This window comes from Rhinolophus sinicus, chromosome 17 (assembly GCF_057876585.1).
Source record: "Rhinolophus sinicus isolate RSI-liver-muscle chromosome 17, RSI-T2T, whole genome shotgun sequence".
Lineage (NCBI taxonomy): Eukaryota > Metazoa > Chordata > Mammalia > Chiroptera > Rhinolophidae > Rhinolophus > Rhinolophus sinicus.
Window position 1 is genome coordinate 113,515,651 of NC_142517.1, and position 23,278 is coordinate 113,538,928.

Below are 23,278 nucleotides of genomic sequence, written 5' to 3' on the forward strand. Positions count from 1 at the left end.
TGAGACCAGTGGTAGAACTGTGCCTGGCACACCCTTGGCATGCCAGGTTTCTGTAGAGTAAAATTTTTCTGTAGTGTAAAATTTTTTTGAAAGAGAGATCATGTAGAATCTAGATAGTCATCACTTGGTGATATAATGGCTATTTTGGTTAATACTGTTGTGTTTGTTTTTCTGTTAAAATTACAAAGAGTAAAGACACATCATTAGCAACATGTGCCCCATCACCATACTTACTAAGTGTTAACATTGAGTCATTTAGTGTCAGATGTATTGTTTTCTTGGAAGAAAGTATGTTTCAGTTAAAGCCCTCCTTGCATCTCTTCCCAGTACCACCTCTCCCTCCCTGAGGGTGATTCCTCTTCAGGAGTTGGTGTGTGTTCCTCCTGTCCCTTATTTTATTTATTTTTTAATTAAAGTTTATTGGAGTGACAATTGTTAGTAAAGTTACATAGGTTTCAAGTGTACAATTCTGTAATACATCATCAATATATTATGCTGTGTGTTCACCTGTCCCTTATTTTTTATCATTTGATTCCCTACTGTATGTTCTAAAATTTTGAAAAATGCCATATCAGTATCCTTAATCAGTTTCCTTTATTATTCAATAATTTTTTTCAAGACATATGTAGGTTGATACCTATAGATCTAATTTTATCATATTATATTTTATATTTTACTTATTTTTAAAAAATCTCTTATACATTCATAGTTGTTAAGATATACAAGAATATGTATTGAAATCTCATCACCCAGCTGTCCAGTTTTTCTTCTCTATTATTTGTATTCCAGAAATACTCTGTGTTTACATGAGCAAGGTAATACACTCAGATTCCCTCCCTGCCCTTTTCCTATGAATGGTACGTATGTTTATGTACCTATTACTCTCTTTATGGGCATTAAGCTGGGCATCTAATTTTTGGCTGTTAGAAGCAGTATGCTAATGGCTCTTTCTGTACCTCTGTCTTCGTGCACACATGTAGACTTTATTTGGTGTAGAGCTAGAATGGCAGGACTTAGTGGTGAGGTAGAAATGAAGTCTTACCTATATTCGGTCTTCTCTAAAATGACTGCTCCAGACACCAGCAGTGGGTGCAAATTCCCAGTGCTCTGTATCTGCCTCCTCTTGGATAGTGACAGACTTTAAAGTTTTTTCAGTTAAATGAATATGGAATTTTATTGTGGCTTTAGTTTATATTTCTCAGATGACTAGTGCCGATGTACATCTTTCTTTGTGTTAATTGCCTATTTGAATTTCTTCTGTAAGTTTCTTATTCATATTCTTGATTCAATTTCACTTCTCATTTGTTGCTTGCCTTTTTTTATTGATACGTTAGATTTCTATACATATTCTTGACACTAGTCCTTTATTGCTTTTGTAGGTTGCAAATATCTTCCATTCTGTGGCTTATGTTTTAGTCACTCATTTTTCTACTTGATCTTTATATTTTTGAAAATGGTCTTTTCCTGTGTAATTTTTCTTAAAATATTGAAAGTCTTATTATTTCTGCAAATTTCACTAACGGTGACTAAACTGTATGCACAATGTTGTTTTATTTTTTTCTAGTGGATCAACAACCTGGAAGTCGATAGCAGATATAATTCATGGCCTTCTAGTCTACAGGAGTTGCTTCGACCCACCTTTCCTGGTGTTATCCGGCAGATCAGGAAAAATCTGCATAATATGGTAAGTAAAACTTATTGTCTGGCCATAAATTCCATTTCTGCCTTGCCTTCTCTCATATGACCCCTTTGTCATATCTAGAATGTTCACTTCTCTCCTTTACTAGCCGCTTCTCCCCACCACTACCACTACTAAATAGACTCTTTTTCTAACTCCATATCCAAACTGAAAGGGTTTTGAAATGTATCGATCGTTTGTAGAGCTGTGAGGTGTCAGTGTGTGTGGAAACGCTCCTCATCCTTCACCTGAAGATTCAGACTGTGTTAGTTCTAATACCCCTTTTTTTACTCAGAAGATGAATACATTGCTACTATTTTTCTTGACTATCTTTTCCCTCCCCCTTTATTCTCACCTTCCCCCCCACCCCCCCGCACTCCGATTCAAGCTGTTGTTTCTCAGTCTATTTGTGTAGGACACAGCTCCTTGGCCCATCCAGGTATTATGAGCCTTGCGCTCCCCCGGCTTGGTCTGCCGCTCTCAGCGGCTCATGGCAGCTCTCGCCGGCTGCTGGCCGCTCACGATGGCTGCCAGCCACTCATGCTGGCTACTGGCCACTCATGCTGGCCACCGGCCACTCATGGCAGCACACGGTAGCCCACGGCAGCACACAGCAGCTCACACTGGCTGCCGGGTACTCCCACCTGGTCACCAGCCACTCATGGCGGCACAGGGTAGCCCACAGCAGCACACACAAGCCCACGGCAGCACACACAAGCCCACGGCAGCACATGCCAACCTCCGGCTCCTCACGGCAGCCCGCTCCAGGGAGAGCTGTTGTTCACAATCTTAGCTGTAGAGGGCGCTGCTCACTGGCCCATGTGGGAATTGAACCAGTGACCTTGGCGTTAGGAGCACAGCCCTCCAACCGCCTGAGCCACCGGGCCGGCCCTTTCTTGAATATCTTAATCCCTAAAATTTAATAGTCCAATTATTCCCTTAAATAAGTCTTCCTGTCATCTCCTGCTCATTATTCCTTATTTCACTGCTATAGGAGATAGAGGAAGAGGGTTCTTAGCTGGCCCTCTTTTCCCCTCTCATTTTTGTCTCTTTCCTTATGTAGCTCCTAAAGAGACAGGGGGCCAGTTAGTGCCAAGGTCAGCTTCTGCAGAATGTGCAAGGGAAACTGTCCTTTGTACTTTCTTGGCTCTTGAAACCAACTTTTTTTGCCTTCCCAGTCAAAATTGCAGTCTGGTTCTCTCCTACCACATGTCTGAAGTTTACTGAATGAGATATATATACATATATATATATATATATATATATATATATATATATATATATATATATATTTTTTTTTTTTTAAATTAAAGTTTATTGGGGTGACAATTGTTAGTAAAGTTACATCGATTTCTGGTGTATAATTCTGTATTATATCATCTATAAATCCCATTGTCAGTTCTCCTTCCATCACCATATATACTTGATCCCCTTTACCCTCATCTACCACCCCCCCTCCCCCTTACCCTCTGGTAACCACTAAACTATTGTCTGTGTCTATAAATTTTTGTTTCTCATTTGTTTGTCTTGTTCTTTTGTTGTTTTTGGTTTATATACCACATATCAGTGAAATCATACAGTTCTCGGCTTTTTCTGTCTGACTTATTTCGCTTAACATTATAGTCTCAAGATCCATCCATGTTGTCACAAATGGTCCTATTTCATCTTACAGCCGAATAGTATTCCATTGTGTATATATACCACGACTTCTTTATCCATTCATCTATCGAAGGACATTTTGGTTGTTTCCATGTCTTGGCCACCGTAAATAAAGCTGCAATGAACATTGGAGCACATGTGTCTTTATAAATAAATGTTCTCAGATTTTTTGGGTAGATACCCAGGAGAGGGATTGCTGGGTCATATGGTAATTCTGTCCGTAATTTTTTGAGGAACGTCCATACTGCCTTCCATAACGGCTGCATCAGTCTGCATTCCCACCAACAGTGTATGAGGGATCCTTTTCTCCACAGCCTCTCCAACACTTGTTACTATTTGTCTTGTTGATGATAGCCATTCTAACTGGGGTGAGGTGATAGATATCTCATTGAGGTTTTTATTTGCATTTCTCTGATGATTAGTGATGTTGAGCATTTTTTTCATATGTCTATTTGCCATTTGTATGTCCTCTTTGGAGAAATGTCTCTTCAGGTCCTCTGCCCATTTTTCAATTGGGTTGTTTGTTTTTTTGTTGTTGAGTTTCATGAGTTCCTTGTATATTTTGGATATTAGCCCCTTATCGGAGGAACTGTTTGCAAAAATCTTCTCCCATTCAGTTGGTTGCCTCTTTATTAGGTCGATGGTTTCTTTTGCTGTGCAGATGCTTTTAAGTTTGATATAGTCCCATTCATTTATTTTAACTTTTACTTCCCTTGCCTTTGGAGTCAAATTCATAAAACGCTCTTTGAACCCAAGGTCCATAAGTTTAATACCCATATTTTCTTTTATGCAGTTTATTGTTTCAGGTCGTATGCTTAAGTTTGATCCATTTTGAATTAATTTTGGTACATGGTGACAGATAGCAGTCCAGTTTCATTCTTTTGCACGTGGCTTTCCTGTTCTCCCAGCACCATTTATTGAAGAGGCTGTCTTTTCTCCATTATATGTTTTTTGCTTCTTTGTCACAAATTATCTGTCCATATTTATGTGGTTTTATTTCTGGGTTCTCAATTCTATTCCATTGGTCTATGTGTCTGTTTTTCTGCCAATACCATGCTGTTTTGATTATTGTGGCCCTGTAGTACAAGCCAAAGTCAGGAAGTGTGATACCTCCATTATTGTTCTTTTTTCTTAAGATTGCTTTGGCTATTCAGGGTCTTTTGTGGTTCCAAACAAATCTGATAATTTTTTGTTCTATTTCTTTAAAAAATGCCATTGGGATTTTGATGGGGATTGCATTAAATCTGTATATTGCTTTGTATAATATGGCCCTGTTAACTAGCATAAGACCACGAGAACATCACTCGTCCTTTCAGTTCCATATTCTTTGGACGTAGGGGAGAGTAACTGCTATTTGTGTATCTCCTCTCTTACGTGGTTCAAGAGTAGCTGGGAAATATTGCCTTCAAGTGTAAAGACTAAGGGCATTTTTATTGGCCCAGTGGCATTTTGATGAATGTCATTTCAAGTGTTCCTTTCCTTCTCCCTGCAGATTTTCATAGTTGATCCTGCTCATGAGAGCACAGCAGACCTGATGAGCACCGCTGAGATGTTCCTCAGTAATCACATCCCACTAAGGTAACACCAATACAGGTTTGAGGATGTGTCTAATTTAGTCCAGGTTTGTGTGTCATCTTAAATGCAGTTCTGGTGCCACTGAATTGTATGGTAATTAGTAATGGGGATCGTAATGGTAGTTTTATCTTTTGCTCAGTAGAAAACCAGTATCTTTTGGGATAAATAATTTGATTCTCAAGGAATAGAAGCTTGCCACCACTGGATTATTAATAAATAGCTCATGTGAAATACAGAGGGTGCCAGCAAAATGTATACACATTTTAAGAAAGGAAAAAACCTGTATTAAAATTGTAATACAATTGTAAAATTGTAACATATGCTGATAACAAAAGATGAATACAAGTTATATGTTTTCATTTTTTGGCTCCCCCGGTAGTTTGTGGTGTGAGCTCCTTCCCAACGAAAGGGAGTTTTTCCAAGTGAGTGTCCACATCCCTAAGCCTATCTCCACTTCCAGTGGAGATAAAGAGCTTTGCTGGCATCTTTGGTTAGAGTGTCAAGGACTAAATGTCTATGTACACCTATATAGATGCAGACAGACACATTGATTTCATTTGTGCTGCCAGTTATGCCAACAGGGTACTTGAATGGCTGGCTTTCCATTGTGCGTTTGAAAAACAATATTTTAAGGTTTTTGCATATAAGTGTTGAGATATTCTCATTTACCTTCTGAATAATATCTGGTAATTTTACATGTTGACAAAATTTAAATTCTTAGAAAAAATGAGAATAAAAAAGAAAATAACTCTTTAGCTAACAAATGTTATTGTGTATTCCGTACCTAGCACTGAGCTAAATATTGTGAAGTATATAAATCACATTTCTACCTTCTTCGAAAAAATACTGTGCATACTTTTAGACAGTTTAAGAAGAAAGTTTATCAAGTGTTAGGTTATGTCCTATTAGTTACAAGTGCTTTAGAACTTCAGGGAAACAAAAGCTTATAGACAGATATTTGGGAGGACAAAAGTTTCATGGAAAAATTGAATTTTAGATAGACTTTGAAGAAAATAGAGGGTTTTTATTAATGGAAAAGCAGAGGTTTTGAGTTGAATGAACTTTTTCCTGTAAAACATGCATACCACCTGGTTAGATGGAGTGATAAACTACTGGATTACAGCCAAAGCTATGTTTTGGTTAAGAGGGAAATAAAGGACACAGAAGAAGGTGGCTCATGATACACAGTGGACACTAATGAAATATTTATTGACGTGCGCTGCGGGACAGGAAGAGGGAATGCAGGCTGAGGCTGTGTTGGTAGGTGAGAGGAAGGCGGTAGACAGGATGCTGTGAGCAGTGGGAGGAGCCTACGGCAGGCAGCTGTTGCTTCACCCTTTGTTTGGGTTGATGTGTGCAGCAGATGTTGATGGGGTCAAGGAGAGGAGGGGACAAATCTGAGAGGCTCCTCAGTGATTTGGTGAAGGGCTGGGAGAAACACAAGTCAGAGTTTGGGTGCTTTGCTAACAAAAACTGATGTTCTTTCTAGAAATTGAAATCTTAGGAAGAGGAATTACTTCGTGAGAAGATAATTAGGCTCTAGCCATTATTTTAGTTTTTGTGGGAATAATATTTAGGTTATTTCTGCCTGGAGTCTACTCATGATTTCTGTCATTAGTGGGATTTTAACAAACAAAGCCAATTTTCATCTGAAAACAAACCCTCTCGCTAACCCCATCCATGTATACACACCTTGTACACATACATCCTGAGAACTTGAAGTTTGATATTTCTATTTTTAGGCTATACCTTTCTAAAAAAATTAATAGACTTTGTATTTTTTAGAGTAATGTTAATTAATTAACTGGTATTTATAATTGTTATTTAAAGTCCATAGTTTACTATTTGAGCTATACATTCTGTGGGTCTTGACAAATGTATTATGATGTTTCCACCATTATAGATTCATACACATGAGTTTCCCTGCCTTAAAAGTCCCTGTGCTCCACTGATTTGTTCTGCCCTCCTTGCTGCCCCTGGCAACCACTGGTCTTTTTATAGTCTCCATAGTTTTGTCTTTCCCAGAATCCTGACCTATGTAACTTTTTCATATTGGCTTCTTTCACTTAGCAGGATGCTTTTAAGGTTTGTCCATGTCTTTCTGTGGCTTGATAGCTCATTTCTTTTATCACTGAATAATACTCCATTATATGGATGTACCATAGTTGTTGTTTTTTTTTTTTTTTTTTTTTTTAATCCATTCACCTGTTGACAAACATCTTGGTTGCTTCTAAGTTTGAGCAATTATGAGTAAAGCTGCTATAAACATCTGTATGTATGTTTTTGTGTGCATGTAAGTTTTCAGCTCATTTGGATAAATACCAACTAGCATGATGGCTTTATCTTATGATAACATGTGTTTGGTTTTATAAGAAACTGCTGAACTGTCTTCCAAAGTGGTTGTACCAGTTCACATTCTCATCAGCAATGAGTGACAGTCCCTGTTGCTCCAGAATTTGGTGGTGTCAGTGTTTTGGATTTTAGCCATTCTAATTGGTATATCTCATTGTGGTTTTAATTTGAAATTCCTTAATGATATGTGATGTTGAGCATCTTTTTATGTACTTATTAAACAAGACAAGCTGTATGTCTTGTTTGGTGAGGTGCCTATTCAGACTTTTTGCCCATTTCTAACTTTTTTTTAAATTGCGCTTTAAGAGTTCTTTGTATGTTTTGGATATCAGTCCTTTATCGGATACGTGTTTTATATAGGTTTTTCTGCCAATTTGTGGCTTGTCTTTATTCTCTTAATAGTTTCTTTTGCAGAGCAGAAGTTCTTAATTTAAATGAAGTCCACTTTATCAATTCTTTTTGTTATGGGTCGAGCTTTTGATGTTAGATCTAACAAGTCATTAACAAACAGAAGATCACCTAAATTTTCTCCTATTGCATTTTCTAGGAGTTTTATAGTTTTGTAATTTGCATTTATGTCTGTGATCCATTTTGAGTTCATTTTTGTGAAGGTTATAAGGTCTCTGTCTAGATGCATTGCTTTGCATATGGGTGTCCAGTTGTTCCAGCACCATTTGTTAAAAAGACTATCCTTTCTCCATTGAATGGCTTTCACTCCAATATGGAGGATAGTGGCCTCTGTTGGCCAGTGCAAGGGTTTTGTTTTTTGCGTCTGTAGATGTGTAATGGTATCTCTTTGTGGTTTATTCCTTTATTTAAATTTTTAAAATGTAATTAACTTTAACCTTGGTTGTAGCTTTTTGCTCAAGGACAATAATACATGTTTTTATGCTTTCCATTCATCTATGATTGTCATTGCCTGTTAAATCGCAAAATCCTCCCCCCCATATAGTTTCACATTGTGAAATTTTTCACTTACCCTAATTTTTGTTGAAAAACAGAACAAAATCTTTATATAAAACTATAGCAATACCCTTCATGTAAGTAAAGGCCTAATTTCACAAGGTGGAAATGGCTTCCTTGAACAGTTGAAAGCCTAAGCCCCTTTGGGGACTTGCTTTTCTTTAAAAAAATTTTTTTTTAAATTGGGGAATATTGAGGAACAGTGTGTTTTTCCAGGACCCATCAGCTCCAAATCAAGTCGTTGTTTTCACTCTAGTTGTGGAGGGCGCAGCTCACTGGCTCATGTGGAAATTGAACCAGCGCCCTTCGTGTTATGAGCACTGTGCTCTAACCAATTGAGGCAACTGGCTGCCCCGGGAACTTGTTTTCTTATTCTGTAACTGATGAAAGCGTTTGCAAACCATCTCAGACTTAAGTGTGAGCCGTGCTTTTCAATAGAGGATCATTTTCCTCTATCAGCTACTGTATTTGTGTGGGGTACGAGGATGCCATTCCTTTTAACCAGTTGTATTCTTTGAGATAAGTTTCTTTTTCTTCTTTTCCCTTCCTCCTCTGCCTCAGACTTGGTTTAATCTTTGTGGTTAATGATTCTGAAGATGTGGATGGGCTGCAGGATGCCGGAGTGGCTGTACTGAGAGCGTATAATTACGTTGCCCAAGAAGTGGATGACTATCACGCCTTCCAAATTCTGACGCATGTATGTGTTCATTCCAAATGTTGAATAACTTTTAAAAGTCAAGCTTACTGTAAGTATGTGGTAAGGGGATTCGATATTTCTGTACAAAGAAAAAGTAAGAAATTGTTCATACAACCTTTATGTGTTTGATATTTTAGGAGTTGTCTCTATTTTTATTATTTTTTTACATTAAAATCTTTAATGATTTTTTTTTCTTTTTTAAAGATTTTTATTGGGGAAGAGGAACAGAACTTTATTAGGCAACAGTGTGTACTTCCGGGACTTTTCCAAGTCAAGTTGTCCTTTCAATCTTAGTTGTGGAGGGCACAGCTCAGCTCCAGGTCCAGTTGCCGTTGTTGGTTGCAGGGGGCACAGCCCACTATCCCTTGAGGAAGTCGAGGAGTTGAACCGGCAACCTTGTGGTTGAGAACCCGCGCTCCAACCAGCTGAGCCATCTGGCTACCTGGGAGCTGAGCGGTAGCTCATTAATTTCATTCTAGTTGTGGAGGGCGCAGCTCGCTGGCTCATGTGGGAATCGAACTGGCAGCCCCGTTGCCCAGAGCTCGTGCTCTAACCAACTAAGTCACCCATCCGTCCCTGTCTCTACTTTATGGATTCACCAGTGTTAATAAAGATTGCTGTGGTTTCAGCCAAGATAATCTTCCTTCCGTTAGGAGCCACACTAACGTCCGTTAGCCTCTGTCTTCTTATGGTTTGAAATCACTCATTCATGCCTTTTGGTAAATGTGATGTTCTCTACTTGTTTAAAAAAATGTTTGCTCCCCCTCCTTTAATACCATCATAATCTTTTCATTAGGATTCAGTTTACTATTGAAGTCAAAATTCTTAATTATTTGTTTTCTCCATATTAACTGGAGATTTTGAAATGCCCTGATTTTTATATATATTTGAAATACTGCTCAAATTCAAAGAACTCTCCTTGTTTTCCTTTTTTTTCTATGTTTGAATATAAAAAACTTCATTTTCAATACATTCAAAAAAGTTCAATTCAGAAGTAACAATTCTTTTGTTTACAGATTAGTGGTAATTATTGAATTTTACCTATAAACATGTCAGTCTGCTGTTTATTATGTTTGTTATGTTCATTGTTTAGAGATTCAGTCAGGGGCATTTTTTATTAGTTAAAATGTGCATTTATATATTCGGCTAACATTCACCAAGGACCTACCACTTATCAGACCTGGTCCTATCTGTGAGGGATACAAAGAAGAGTAAGACATCACCTCTGTTTTCAAAGACTTTACAGTCTAGTGGGGACACCTCCACACAGAGGATCTAATAGTGTGGGGAGCACAGCTGGCTATGATAGCACCAGGCCCTCCCTCCACTAGAGGTGGCTATGGGCATTTTTGTGGAGTAGGACATTGTCCCAGCTGAGTGTAGGAGGAAAAACAGGAGTTGGATGAACAGTGGCTTTAAGTCACAGGTGCTGATTCCAAGTTGTTAGTGTAACTTGAGCAGAGTATTGTGAGAGCAGAGTGGAGAAGGGAACCTGGTCGTTGAAGCCTTGAGGGGAGGTAACAGGTGTCTAATCACAGAGTTGAACTGTAATTTAAAAGATCATTCCGATGCGTGTGTGGAGATGGATCTGAAGCAGGGCAAAGACCGTGGCAGGGTACTAACTGATTAGCCGTTGCTGTGACCGCTGAGCAGTGATGGTGATGGGAGTTACTAGCAAGAACTTTACGGGGAATGAAATTAGTTCAGAAGTTGCTAAGCTAAGAAGTATTTTAAAGTCTGCTTTTTAAAGTTTTTCCCCCTCATAGCCATGAAGGAAAGGATAATGTGAGTTTTAATTTTTTTGTTTTTGAAAAAGTAAAAAAAATTTCACTGTAAAAAATTTTCAAATAATATTAAAGTGTGTCAATTTAAAATTTCTCTGTCCCTTACCCTCCCTAATACTGCTCCTTGAAGGTAGCCACTATTAAAAGATTGCTGTTATCCTTCTAGATATTTAACTGTACATGTATAGACATGGTGGTGGTGTTTGTTTTATGTCTCCTTTTTCAATTAGCAATAATTACGTCTTGGATAAACCTTGTTGGCTATGATATTGCCACTGTGTAAAGCTATGTCTGCTTTTTAAAAACGGAATTATACCATACATGTTTTGCAACCTGTTTCCCCTAAATATCAGGGACATGAATTCTTTTTTTTTTTTTTTTTTTTTTTGGAATTTTTAATTTTTTATTTATTTTTTTTTGTTATTGGGGAAGGGGAACAGGGCTTTATTGGGGGAGCAATGGTCAAATTGTTGTTCTTTCAATCTTAGTTGTAGGGGGTTCTGTTCAGCTTCAAGTTGTTGTTCTTTCAGTCTTCGTTGTGGAGGGCGCAGCTCAGCTCCAGGTCCAGTTGCCGTTGCTAGTTGCAGGGGGCACAGCCCACCATCCCTTGCGGGAGTCGAACCGGCAACCGTGTGGTTGAGAGGACAGGCTCCAACCAACTGAGCCATCCGGGAGCTCAGCGGCAGCTCAGCTCAAGGTGCCGTGTTCAATTTTAGTTGCAGGGGGCGCTGCCCACCATCCCTTGCGGGAGTCGAGGAATTGAACTGGCAACCTTGTGGTTGAGAGCCCGCGCTCCAACCAACAACTGAGCCATCCGGGAGGCAGCTCAGCTCAAGGTGCCGTGTTCAATCTTAGTTGCAGGGGGCAGAGCCCACCATCCCTTGCGGGACTCGAGGAATTGAACTGGCAACCTGGTTGAGAGCCCACTGGCCCATGTGGGAATCGAACCGGCAGCCTTCGGAGTTAGGAGCACGGAGCTCTAACCGCCTGAGCCACCGGGCCGGCCCCCAGGGACATGAATTCTTATTTCAAGGATTACTTGTAAATATTGAGATTTTAAAAAATTAACATATTTTTGCATTTGGTACTTAATATGAGCATGAACTGATTGTGTCATTTTAAAAGTATATATAGTTTCTAATGTAAGAAGGCATGTTGAGGTATATGGAAAAGGGAGAATTGCTAGTCCCATTGGACCTTTTAAGAAAAATAGCCATGTTTTCCTCTACATTCAGAAATCTTTTTAATAAACACTCTCAAATTTGAATTTAAAAGTGTAGTTGGTTACCTGATTTTCCTTTCTTCAGATATACAACAAAGTAAGGACTGGAGAAAAGGTGAAGGTTGAGCATGTGGTCAGTGTCCTGGAGAAGAAGTACCCGTATGTGGAAGTGAACAGCATTTTGGGGATTGATTCTGCTTATGATCAGAATCGGAAGGTAACACATTCTTTCTTTGGCACTTCTCGTGTGACTGCAACACTGCACTCTCCTCACCTCCCTTTTTAGGTTGTCATTAACAAAGGTGGTCATGGTTCAAGTATTTAGGTACTTAGCATTTATAAATTCAGAAACCTGATCACTTTTCTTTGTTTACAAATGTAGTTTATATTTCAGTTTTGTGAATATATCATTGATAGTTAGCTGGCATGTTAAATATTAAAATGTAAACCCATTTCTTTTTCACAATGCCCTGGTAGTACTTGTATGACATATATTCTGTATGAAATCTATTGGACATATGATGTGTGGTTGTCAGGATATGAGGTATAGCTTAATATCTGTCACTTATAGTTCAGGTTAAAGATGGGAATGTATTAAGAAATGTAATAAATAGAATGGTAAAATGTGGTAGTAAGGATATAGAGAAACACTTAAAATATTTATTTAAAAATAATAGTGTTTCTTGTGAGATATTAAGTGCAGTAAAGGTCTCTTATCTATTGCAAACAGGAATGAGGTAGTAAGTTTATTGAAAATAAATGTTAAAACAATGAATCAAAATACATTCCCAAAACATTTTAATTTAAAACAAAAATGTATTTGTTTACCAACTTTTTTCTTTTTTTCAAATGAAGGATAAGGCCTTTGGTTATTCTGTTTGGAGATTGGAGCTATTATTCCTTTAGAAACCATACTCATAATAAATTGTTTATAATTTCTTTTTCATCTGAGTGCTGAATCCTTTGAGATTTTTGTAATCTCCCTCCCGTGTTTTATAGTTGTCTTACCCACATCTCATTAAGAAAAATAGTTGGTTTGGAAACAGACACAGCTAGTCTTTGATAAACATACAGCTCAAACGAGGAGAGCAAAAGTGTGTGCATTCTAGAGAGTAGCTCACCAGTGTAAGAGCTTGACATGCTTTAATGGCAAGTGTTTGTTGCTATTAACTTGGTTAATTTAGATTGGTTAAGAGATCTGTTACTGTAAATTGATCCATTTTTTACGGGCTTAAACAAAACACTATTTAGTGAGAACAAAACACAAGAACTTAACTAGAGACACTCCTGAAATACTTTGAAATAAGGAATAAAGTTTTAATTTTAAACACATATGGTAGTACTTGATAACTTCTCTGTGCCAGCCCTGGTACTAGAAAGTTGAACAAGAGAGTGTGCCTGTACTTGGGGCGTCACACAGCCTGTTGGCAGGTGATACAATAAAAGCAGTGAGGTTTTGGTGATTGTGAGGTAGTAGGGTTTGCTTTGTAGGTGACAGGCCTAGAGGAGGGAGGGGTGGGCGGGCCTGCCAGTTTAGGACAAGGTGACTGTTGAAGGCTTCCTAGAGGTGGTGACACCTGCCTACCCTGCAATGAAAGTTTTTAGGGAGATGAATGTAAAATCAAAACAAAACACAAACTCACAGGTTATTATCTATGTAAATTGATAGTGAGTTCAGCACTGATTAAAATACTGGCTCTCTACCAATACTTTTGTAAAGGTAAGTTCATACCAGGAGCTAGTGGATCTGTGAGAGTGAGCCGGTTTGCCTTTTTCCTCATTACTGTTTTTGATTATGTGCTTTAGTGTTTTTTATTTTTTTAACAGCCAATGATAAGGATTTCCCCCCAGCATTATCGAGATATTATTGACATGTCACATTGTATAAGTTTGAGATGTACAGCGTGTTGATCTGATGCATAGTTACCACAGGAGGGTTAGTTAACACCTCCATCACCTCACATACTTGCCATTGCTTTTGTGGTGAGACTATTTAAGATCTACTCTCTTAGTTTTCAAGTGTACAGTACAGTATTGTTAACTAAAGTCACCATGCTGTACATTAGATCCCCAGAACTTATTCATCTTATAACTGGACATTTGTGCTCTTTGACCAACATCTCCTCATTTCCCCCATGCCCCAGCACTTGACAATCATCACTCGACTCTCTTTTTATGAGTTTGGCTCTTTTAAATTCCACATACAGGTATCTGTCTTTTTTTTTCTGACATATTTAAATTAATTAGCATGCCCTCAAGGTCCATTCGTGTTGCTGCAAATGGCAGGAGTTACATCTTTCTCATTGCTGAATAATATTCTGCTGTACAAGTGTGTGTGTGTGTGTGTGTGTGTGTGTGTGTGTTTGTGTGTTTGTGTGTGTGTATACACACCTTATCTTCTGTATCCATTCAATTGCTGACACACACTTAGGTTGTTTCCTTATCACTGCAATAAACATGGGAGTGCAGATATCTCTGAGATCCTGACTTCATTTCCTTTAGATACATACCCAGAACTGAGATGCTGAATCATATCACAGTTTAACTTTAAAATTTTTGCGGAACCTCCATACTGTTTTCCATAACGGCTGTACCAATATACATTCCCACCAACAGTGCACAAGGGTTCCTTTTTCTCCACACCCTCACCAACATTTGTTATCTCTTATCTTTTTGATGATAGCCATTCTAACAGGTATGAGATGATATCTCATTGTGGTTTTGATTTGCATTTCTCTGATAATTAGTGATATTGAGCGTCTTTTCATGTACTTGTTAGCCATCTGTATGTCTTCTTTGCAACAATCTCTTTTCAGTTCCTATGCCCATTTTTTTTTTTTTTTTAAAGATTTTATTGGGGAAGGGGAACAGGACTTTATTGGGGAACAGTGTGTACTTCCAGGACTTCTTTTTTCCAAGTCAAGTTGTTGTCCTTTCAATCTTAGTTGTGGAGGGTGCTGTTCATATTCAAGTTGTTGTCTTTCAGTCTTAGTTGTGGAGGGCGCAGCTCAGCTCCAGGTCCAGTTGCCGTTGCTAGTTCCTATGCCCATTTTTTAAGCAGAGGTTTTTTCCTTACATATTTTAGATATTAACCCCTTATCAGATATATGAAATGCAAATATTTTCTTTTATACCATAGATTGCCTTTTTGTTTTGTTGATTGTTTCTTTTGCTGTATAGAAGCTTTTAATTTTTCATGTAGTCCCATTTGTTTATTTTTGCTTTTGTTGCTTATGTTTTTGTTGTCTTATCTAAAAAAATCATTGCCAAGACCCGTGTCAAGGAGCTTTTTACATAGGTTGTCTTCTAGGAAGTTTACGGTTTCAGGCCTGTTTCAGTCTTTAATCTATTTTGAGTTAATTTTTGTGAGTGGTGTAAGACAGGGGTCCAGTTTCATTCTGCATGTATTTCTCTAGTTTTCCCAGCACCATTTATTGAAAAGACTGTCCTTTCCCCATTGAGTATTCTTGGCTCCCTTGTCAAACATTTATTGACTGTATATGCAAAGGTTTATTTCTGAGTTCTTGATTTTGTTCCTTTGGTCTCTGTGTTTATTTTTATTCCAGTACCATGCTGTTTTGATTACTATAATATTATAGTATAGTTTGAAATCAGGAAGTATGCCTCCAGCTTTGTTCTTTCTCAGGATTGCTTTGGCTATTTGGGGTCTGTTTGAATTTTAGGGTTGTTTTTTCTTTATTTCTGTGAAAGACAGCATTGGAATTTTTATGAGGATTGCATTGAATCTATAGGTGACTTTGGGTAGTGTGGATATTTTAATTAATCCTTCTGAATCATGAGCATGGGATAGCGTTTTTGTTTTGTTTTTTTAAATTCAAAGCCGTGTAGTTTTCAGTATACAAATATTTTGCCTCCTTGGTTAAATTTATTTGTAAGTATTTTATTGTTTTTGATGCTATCGTGAGTAGGGTTTCCCCCTGCCCCCACCCCCCAGATATTTTGTTGTTGGTGTATAGAAAGGCAAATGATTTCTGTATGTTGATTTTGTTTCCTGCAACTTAACTAATTTTTTCGATTATTTCTAGTAGTTTTTTTATGGAGTCTGTAGGATTTTCTACATATAAGAGCATATCATCTGAAAACAAGGGCAATATTACTTCTTTCTTTCTGATGTGGATGTCTTTTGTTTCTTGTTCTTGCCTGATGGCTTTTGTGAGGACTTCCAGTACTATGTTAAATAGGAGTGGTGAGAGTGGGCACACTTGTGTTCTTCCTGATCTTAGAGGAAAAGCTTTCATTCTTTACCTCTGAGTATAATGTTACCTGCGGGCTTGTTATATACAAGCCTTAATTATGTTTAGGTATGTTCCTTCTATATCCAATTTGTTGATTATTTTTTATCATGAAAGGGTATTATATTTTGTCAAATGTTTTTTCTGCATCTATTGAGATGATATGACTTTTATCTTTCATGCTATTGTTATAGTATATCACATTTATTGGTTTGCATATGTTGAACTATCCTTGCATCTTAGGGATAAATCACACTTGGTTATAGTGTATGATCCTTTTAATGTGTTGATAAATTTGGTTGGCTAATATTTTGTTGAGAATTTTTGCATCTGTGTTCAGGGATATTGGTCTGTAGTTTTCTTTTAGTGCCCTTATCTGTCTTTGGTATTAGGATAGTGCTGTCCTCATTAAATGTTTCTGGAGTGTTCTGTCTTCTTCAATTTTTGGAAGAGTTTGAGAAAGATTGGTTTTAACTCTTCTTTAAACATTTGGCAGAATTCACCAGGAAAACAATTTGGTCCTGGGCTTTTCTTTATTGGGAAGTTTATGATTACTGATTGTTACTCGTTATTCATTGGTCTGTTCAGATTTTCTATTTCTTCATGATTCAGTGTTGGTTGATTTTATGTTTCTAGAAATTTATCCATTTATTCTAAGTTGTCCAGTTTGTTGGTGTGTAATTATTCATAGTAGTTTCTTTATTTCTGTGGTATCAGTTGTAATGCTTCTTCTTTCATTTTAAATTTTATTTACTTGAGCTTTTTTCTCTCTTTTTTCTTGGTCTAGCTAAAGGTTTGTCAATTTTATTTTTTAAAAAACCAGCTATTAGTTTTGTTTATCTATTTTATTGCTTTTCTGGTTTCCATTTTTATTGTTTTTTGCTCTGATGTTTATTTTCTGCTGATTTTATAATCTTTATTTCTGCTAACTTTGGGCTTAGTTTGTTTTTTTCCTACTGCCTGGAAGTGTAAAAGTTGATTGTTTGAGATCTTTCTTTTTAAAAAATATTTTTATTAAAAAATATAGCTAACATACAATATTATATTAGTTTCAGGGCTACACCATAGTTAGTCAACTTTTACATACCTAAAGAAGCGATCACTACGATAAGTCCAGCAACCGTCTGACACCATACCATGCTGTCACAATATTATTGACTATATTCCCTATGCTGTACATTACATCCCCATGACTTATTTGTTTTATACCTGGAACTTTGGACCTCTTATTCCCCTTCACCTTCCCCCTCTTTTTAAAATTTTCAGTTACAGTTGAAATTCAGTATTAGTTTATATTAATTTCAGGCATACAGCACAGTGGTTAGACATTTGTATAATTTAAGAAGTGATCCCCCTGATTAGTACCCACTTGGCACTATGCATAGTTATTATCATATTATTGACTGTATTCCCTATGCTTTACTTTACATCTCCATGACTGTTTTGTAATTACCAAAGTGTACTTTTGTTTTTTTTAAACTTTTATGTATTTTAAGTGTGTTTTTCCAGGACCCATAAGTTCCAAGTCAAGTAATTGCTTCAATCTAGTTGTGGAGAGTGCAGCTCACAGTGGCCCATGTGGGGATCGAACCAGCAACCTTGTTAAGAGTACCGTGCTCTAACCAACTGAGCTAACCAGCTGCCCCCCAGTGTGTACTTCTTAATCTTTTTCACCATTTATACCCTGCTCCCCAACCCCCACTTCTATCACCGTAATAAATTGAGTACCCATCTGACACCATATATAGTTATTACATTATTATTGACTATATTCCTTATGCTATACCTTACATCCCCGTGACTACTTTTTAACAACCAATTTGTACTTCTTAATTCCTTCCCTTTTGTGACTCACACCCTTGCACCCCACTTACTGGCAACCATCAAAATGTTTTCTGTGCCTATGAGTTTGTTTCTATTCTTTTTGTTTATTTTGTTCTTTAGATTGCATGTGTAAGTGAAATCACATTGCATCTGTCTTTCTCTATCTGACATACTCCACACAGCATAGTACCTTCCAGATACATCCATGCTGCTGCAGGTGGCAAAAACTCATTCCTTTCCATGGCCAAGCAGTATTCCATTGTATATATGTACCACCTCCTCTTTATCCATTCATTCATCGATGGGCACCCAGGCTGACTCCACATCTTGGCCACTGTAAACAATGTTGCAATGAACATATGGATGCCCATGTCCCCTCGAAGTAGTGTTTTAGGTTTCCTTGGATAAATACCCAGAAGTGGGATTACTGGATCCTTCTTTGTCTTTTATTATAGCCTTTGTTTTAAAGTCTATTTTGTGTGGTATAAGTATTGCTACCCCAGATTTTTTTTTGTTTTTTTCATTTCCATTTTCATTAAATAACTTTTTCCATCCCTTTACTTTCCATCTGTGTGTGTTTTTCAATCTGAAGTGAATCTTTTGTAGGCAGCATATGTAAGTGTTTTGTTTTCTTATCCATTCAGCTCTCCTGTGTTGTTTGATTGGAGCATTTAATCCGTTTACATTGAAAGTAATTATTGATAGATATGTAGCTATTGCCATTTTATTATTCATTTTTTTGTATCTTTTTTTTTCTTCGAAAAGAAGTCCCTCTAACATTCCTTGTAATACTGGTTTGGTGGTGATGAACTCCTTTAGCTTTTTCTTGTCTGGGAAGTTCTTTATCTGTCCTTCGATTTTAAATGCTAGCCTTTGCTGGGTAGTGTAGGTTGTAGGTCCTTGTTTTTCATCACTGAATGTTTTCTGCCAATCCTTTCCGGCCTGCAAAGTTTCTGTTGAGAAATCAGCTAACAATCTTATGGGGGTTCCCTTATAAGTTACCAGTTGCCTTTCTCTTGCTGCTTTTAGGATTCTCTTTGTGTCTTTAACCTTTGCCATTTTAACTGTAATGTGTCTTGGTGTGGGCGTGTTTGGTTTCATTTTGTTTGGGACTCTCTGTGCTTCCTGGCCTTGTATGTCTATTTCCTTTGCCAGGTTAGGAAACTTTTCAGTCATTATTTCTTCAAGTAGATTTTCAATCCCTTGCTTGCTTTCTCTCTTTTCCTTCTGGTGCCCCTATGATTTGAATGTTGTTGTGCTTGATATTGTCCCAGAGGTCTCTTAAACTAGCCTAATTTTTTTTGATTCCTTTTTCTTTTTGGTGTTTCCTGCTACTTTGTCTTCCCAGTTGCTGACCTGATCCTCTGCTTCATCTAGTCTGCTGGTGATTCCCTCTAGTGTATTCTTCATTTCAGTTATTGTATTCTTCAGTTCTCACTTTTTTTTTTATTATGGTTTTAATGTCCATTTTTATGCTTGCTGTCTCTCTGTTGAAGATCTCACTGAGTTCCTTGAGCATCCTTATAATCATTGTTTTGAACTCTGTCTCTGGTAGGTTGTTTACTTCCATTTCTTGTAGTTCTTTTTCTGGAGTTTTCTCTTGTTCTTTCATTTGGGATGTATTTCTTTGTTTCCTCATTTTGGCTGCCTCTCTGTGTTTGTTTCCATGTATTAGGTAGATTTGCCATGTCTCCCAGTCTTAGCCAGGTGGCCTTATGTAGTAGGTACCCTGTGGGGCCCAGTGGTCACCTGCTCTGATTGCTCCAGGGGTGTTCTATGTGTGTGTTGTGTGTCTCCTGTTATAGTTGAGCTTTGATTGCTATTGGCATGCCAGTGGGTGGGATTCAACTTTAGGCTGATTGGCTGTGGGGTTTGGTCATGTCCACAGCTTGCAGGCTGTTGGGTGGGTGGGGGGGCTTACTCTGCCATGTGGGATTCACCCTACCAAGTTGGGTGCCTATTGAGACTGCGCTTTGTGTGAGCCACTTGTGGGGCTAATTGGGCAGAGCTCTGCTGGGGTCTGAAGCCAACCTCTAACTATGTGGTTCTGGGGCCTCTTGGAAGGGGCTCTGTTACAGGCCCAACTGCCCCACTGCCTGTGAGTGGCCAGGGACCACCTGGTAGGAGCTCTGGTTGTTTGCACCTGTGCTAAAGTTGGAGGCATGTAGGAGAGGACACACTGCAAACCGAAGACAGCTACCACCAGTACCAGGCCAGGGATAGCTCTGCAAAAAGCCAGGACACCCTGATGCCTGCTGCCACCTGCTGGCCTCCTTAATGGTCAGGCACTAATAAAGCCTCGTATGGTACGCGAGTTGGGTCCCACGGAGTCACTAGAGTGGGAAGAGTTGTAATCACCAGGTTAATGTGGACTGGTTTGCTGCCCGTGCTGAGCCTGGAGCAATCAGCAAAAGTCGCCGAGCACACCAAGGCCAGTCACTGCTCACCTGGGGCCTGTAAACTCTGATAGTTTTCCAAGAATGAGTGCAGTGTGAGTGGGGCTGGCTGCAGGAGGTGTAAGGAGGGGTCCCAGTGAGTCAGCAGCAGCAGAGCTCACCAGGCCAATCAGATTCAGATCTGGGTGTGGTGGGGATAGGCTGTAACAAAGGAAAGATGGCACCTGCCTGCAGGATGAATGGGAGAAGGACCCCACACAGGGACAATGGTGACTGTCCTCCAGCCCTGTCCCAAAGACACACAACTCAGTTTGTCCCCCGTATGCCTCCCATGCCTCCAGAGTCATCGTCCCTCCACTGGAGCCCAGGGAGAGTGCCTGCGAATGAGTGAGTCTGTTCAGGCCATTTAAGAGGGCATCTGGATTTCCCGCAACTTTTCATCCCACCTGGATGGTCGTAATCCCCACTGTGTTTCACAGCCAGATGTAGTGAGGGCTCCTCGGCACCAGCACTCTGGGTCGGGGAGTCTGGTGTGGGGGGCTGGAGTCCCTCGCTTCTTTGTGGGGAACCTCTGTGGCCAGGATGTCCCTCCCAGTTCTCAACTGCCACATGGAGGTTTGGGGCCAGTCCATTTCACGTCTCCATCCCTCCTACCAGTCTCGACGTGGCTTCTTCTTTTATCTTGAGTTATAAAACTTCTGTTCAGCCAGACTTCAGATGGTTCTGTAGGTTGATTTTCTTATACTTTAGTTGTAATTTTAATGTGTTCACGGAGGGAGCAGGCACAATGTAAACTACTCCGCCATCTTGGGTCTCCTTTCTTTTTTCTTTATGTAGGTATGTATCTCTTAGAACTCATTTGCTGCATTTCATAAGTTTTAGTATGTTGTATTTCAATTTTTGTTTGTTTCAAGATATTTTTTATTTTCCTTTTGATTTCTTCTTGATCCATTGATCGGTAAGATGTGTGTTGTTTAATTTCCGCATACTTGTGAATTTTCCAGGTTTCCTCCTGCTATTGATTTTTAGAATGTTACTTGGGTGCTTGAGAAGAATGTTATTCTGCTGCTGTTGGATTAAATGCTATGTAATGGCTGTTAGGTCCTTTGATCTAAAGTATAGTTCAGTCCAACGTTTCCTTATTGGTGTTCTGTCAGGATTATTTATCCATTGTTGACAGTGAGGTGTTGATCTCCCCTACTAGTATTGTATTTTTGTCTATTTCTCTTTTGAGATCTGTTAGTATTTGCTTAATATATTTAGGTGTTTCGATGTTGGGTGCATATATATTTTTGATTGTTACATCTTCTGTTTATCATTATATAACGACCTTTTTTCTCCTTACAGTGTTTGTCTTAAACTCTTGTTTTGTCTGATACAAGTATAGTTATCCCGGGCTGCCCAGTGGCTCAGGTGGTTGGAGCTCCTAACGCCAAGGTCGCCAGTTTGATTCCTACATGGGCCAGTGAGCTGCGCCCTCTACAGCTAAGATTGTGAACAACAGCTCTCCCTGGAGCTGGGCTGCTGTGAGCAGCTGGAGGTTGGCGTGGGCTGCTGTGGGCTGCTGTGAGTGGCCGACCAACGACTGGTGACTGACTCCCTCAGCCGGGGGAAGCGCAAGGCTCATAATACCAGCATGGGCCAGGGAGCTGTCTTACACAACTAGACTAAGACACAGCGACTTGAACCGGAGTTGGGGGCGGGGGCAAGGGGAGGGGCGGAAGAAGGGGGGAAAAAAGTGTAGCTATCCCTCCTCCCTTTAGTTTCCTGTTGCATAGACTATCTTTTTTTTTAATCTCTTTACTTTGAGCTTGTGTGTGTCCATAAAGCTGCAATGACTCCAATGCTGGGAGTCTAATCTCTTGCGAGCTCATATAGTTGGATCTTGTTTTTTTAATTCATCCTGTTAGTCTTTGCCTTTTGATTGGAATATTTAATAGTTACATTTAGAGTAATTATCGGTATACTAATGCCATCTTATTAGTTAATTTGTGGAACTGTTTTATAGTTCTCTTATTTCTTTCTTCTGCTCTTGTTTTCTCCCTGGGTGAATTGATGATTTTCCGTGGTGGTATGCTTTGATTCCTTTATCTGTAGTGAATCTACTGTAGATTTTTGCTTTGTGGTTACTGTGAAGCTTATATAAAACATCTTATAGATAGAACGGTCTGTTTCACACTGGTAAAATCTTAGTTGTCATTTGTGAGTGGCTCATTCATAGATTTTTGAGTATAATTAATGTTTTTAAATTGTTTATAATTAGCATTTTTAGTGATCAGTTGATAGAAATTCTCACATGTAATTTTTAAACTTCGCTCTTTGATAATTGGGCTATTCTGTTATTTGGTCTGGTAAACTGTTTACAAGTTGTAAAAATGAAAGCTATAGTCAAAACATATCCCTCCCACTCCTGACTTTCACTTAGTTGCTATTTCTAGAGACAACCATTGTTACTTACCTCTTATTGTCACCTTGAGTTAGAATATGGGCTTTATAACTCTTAAAGTTTTGTTGGGCAAATGAGTTTTCAAAGGTCAAAATATATTAAAATTGAGTTTTTATGAACTTCTTTGAAACAGTTAAGATGTCAAAGAACAGAACTAACATGGTTAAAATTTTGGGAGTGCAAATTTTAAAAGTTTAAACAATGATATAGAGAAATGGCAGAAATCAACGTAGAAGGCACTTCTGTCTGTGCTCTATTTAGTCCCTCAGATAGGTTTGTACCATCAGTTAGTGCTGTGGCTGGATCTGATTAGAAACTAAGCAGTCTATGGCTGATGACTGGTCTTAGTTACCCAGTTGAAGAACTTCTCTATTTGTGCTATCTAAAAAGATTACATGTAAAAAAATTTCTGCTATTTTCAGAAAATAT

The 23,278-nt window shown here is 38.5% G+C and overlaps 1 protein-coding gene across 5 annotated transcripts in view; it reads left to right on the forward strand.

The window, feature by feature from the left end:
• The window catches only part of UGGT1 (UDP-glucose glycoprotein glucosyltransferase 1), a 124,922-nt gene that overhangs the window by 35,790 nt on the left and 65,854 nt on the right, over window positions 1-23,278 (forward strand). For all 5 annotated transcript variants that reach the window (XM_019717989.3, XM_019717992.3, XM_019717991.3 and 2 more), the window contains 4 exons: window positions 1,565-1,684; window positions 4,830-4,915; window positions 8,789-8,924; window positions 12,016-12,147. In XM_019717989.3, the coding sequence (XP_019573548.3) occupies window positions 1,565-1,684; window positions 4,830-4,915; window positions 8,789-8,924; window positions 12,016-12,147 (474 nt within the window). The remainder of the gene's footprint in view (window positions 1-1,564; window positions 1,685-4,829; window positions 4,916-8,788; window positions 8,925-12,015; window positions 12,148-23,278) is intronic.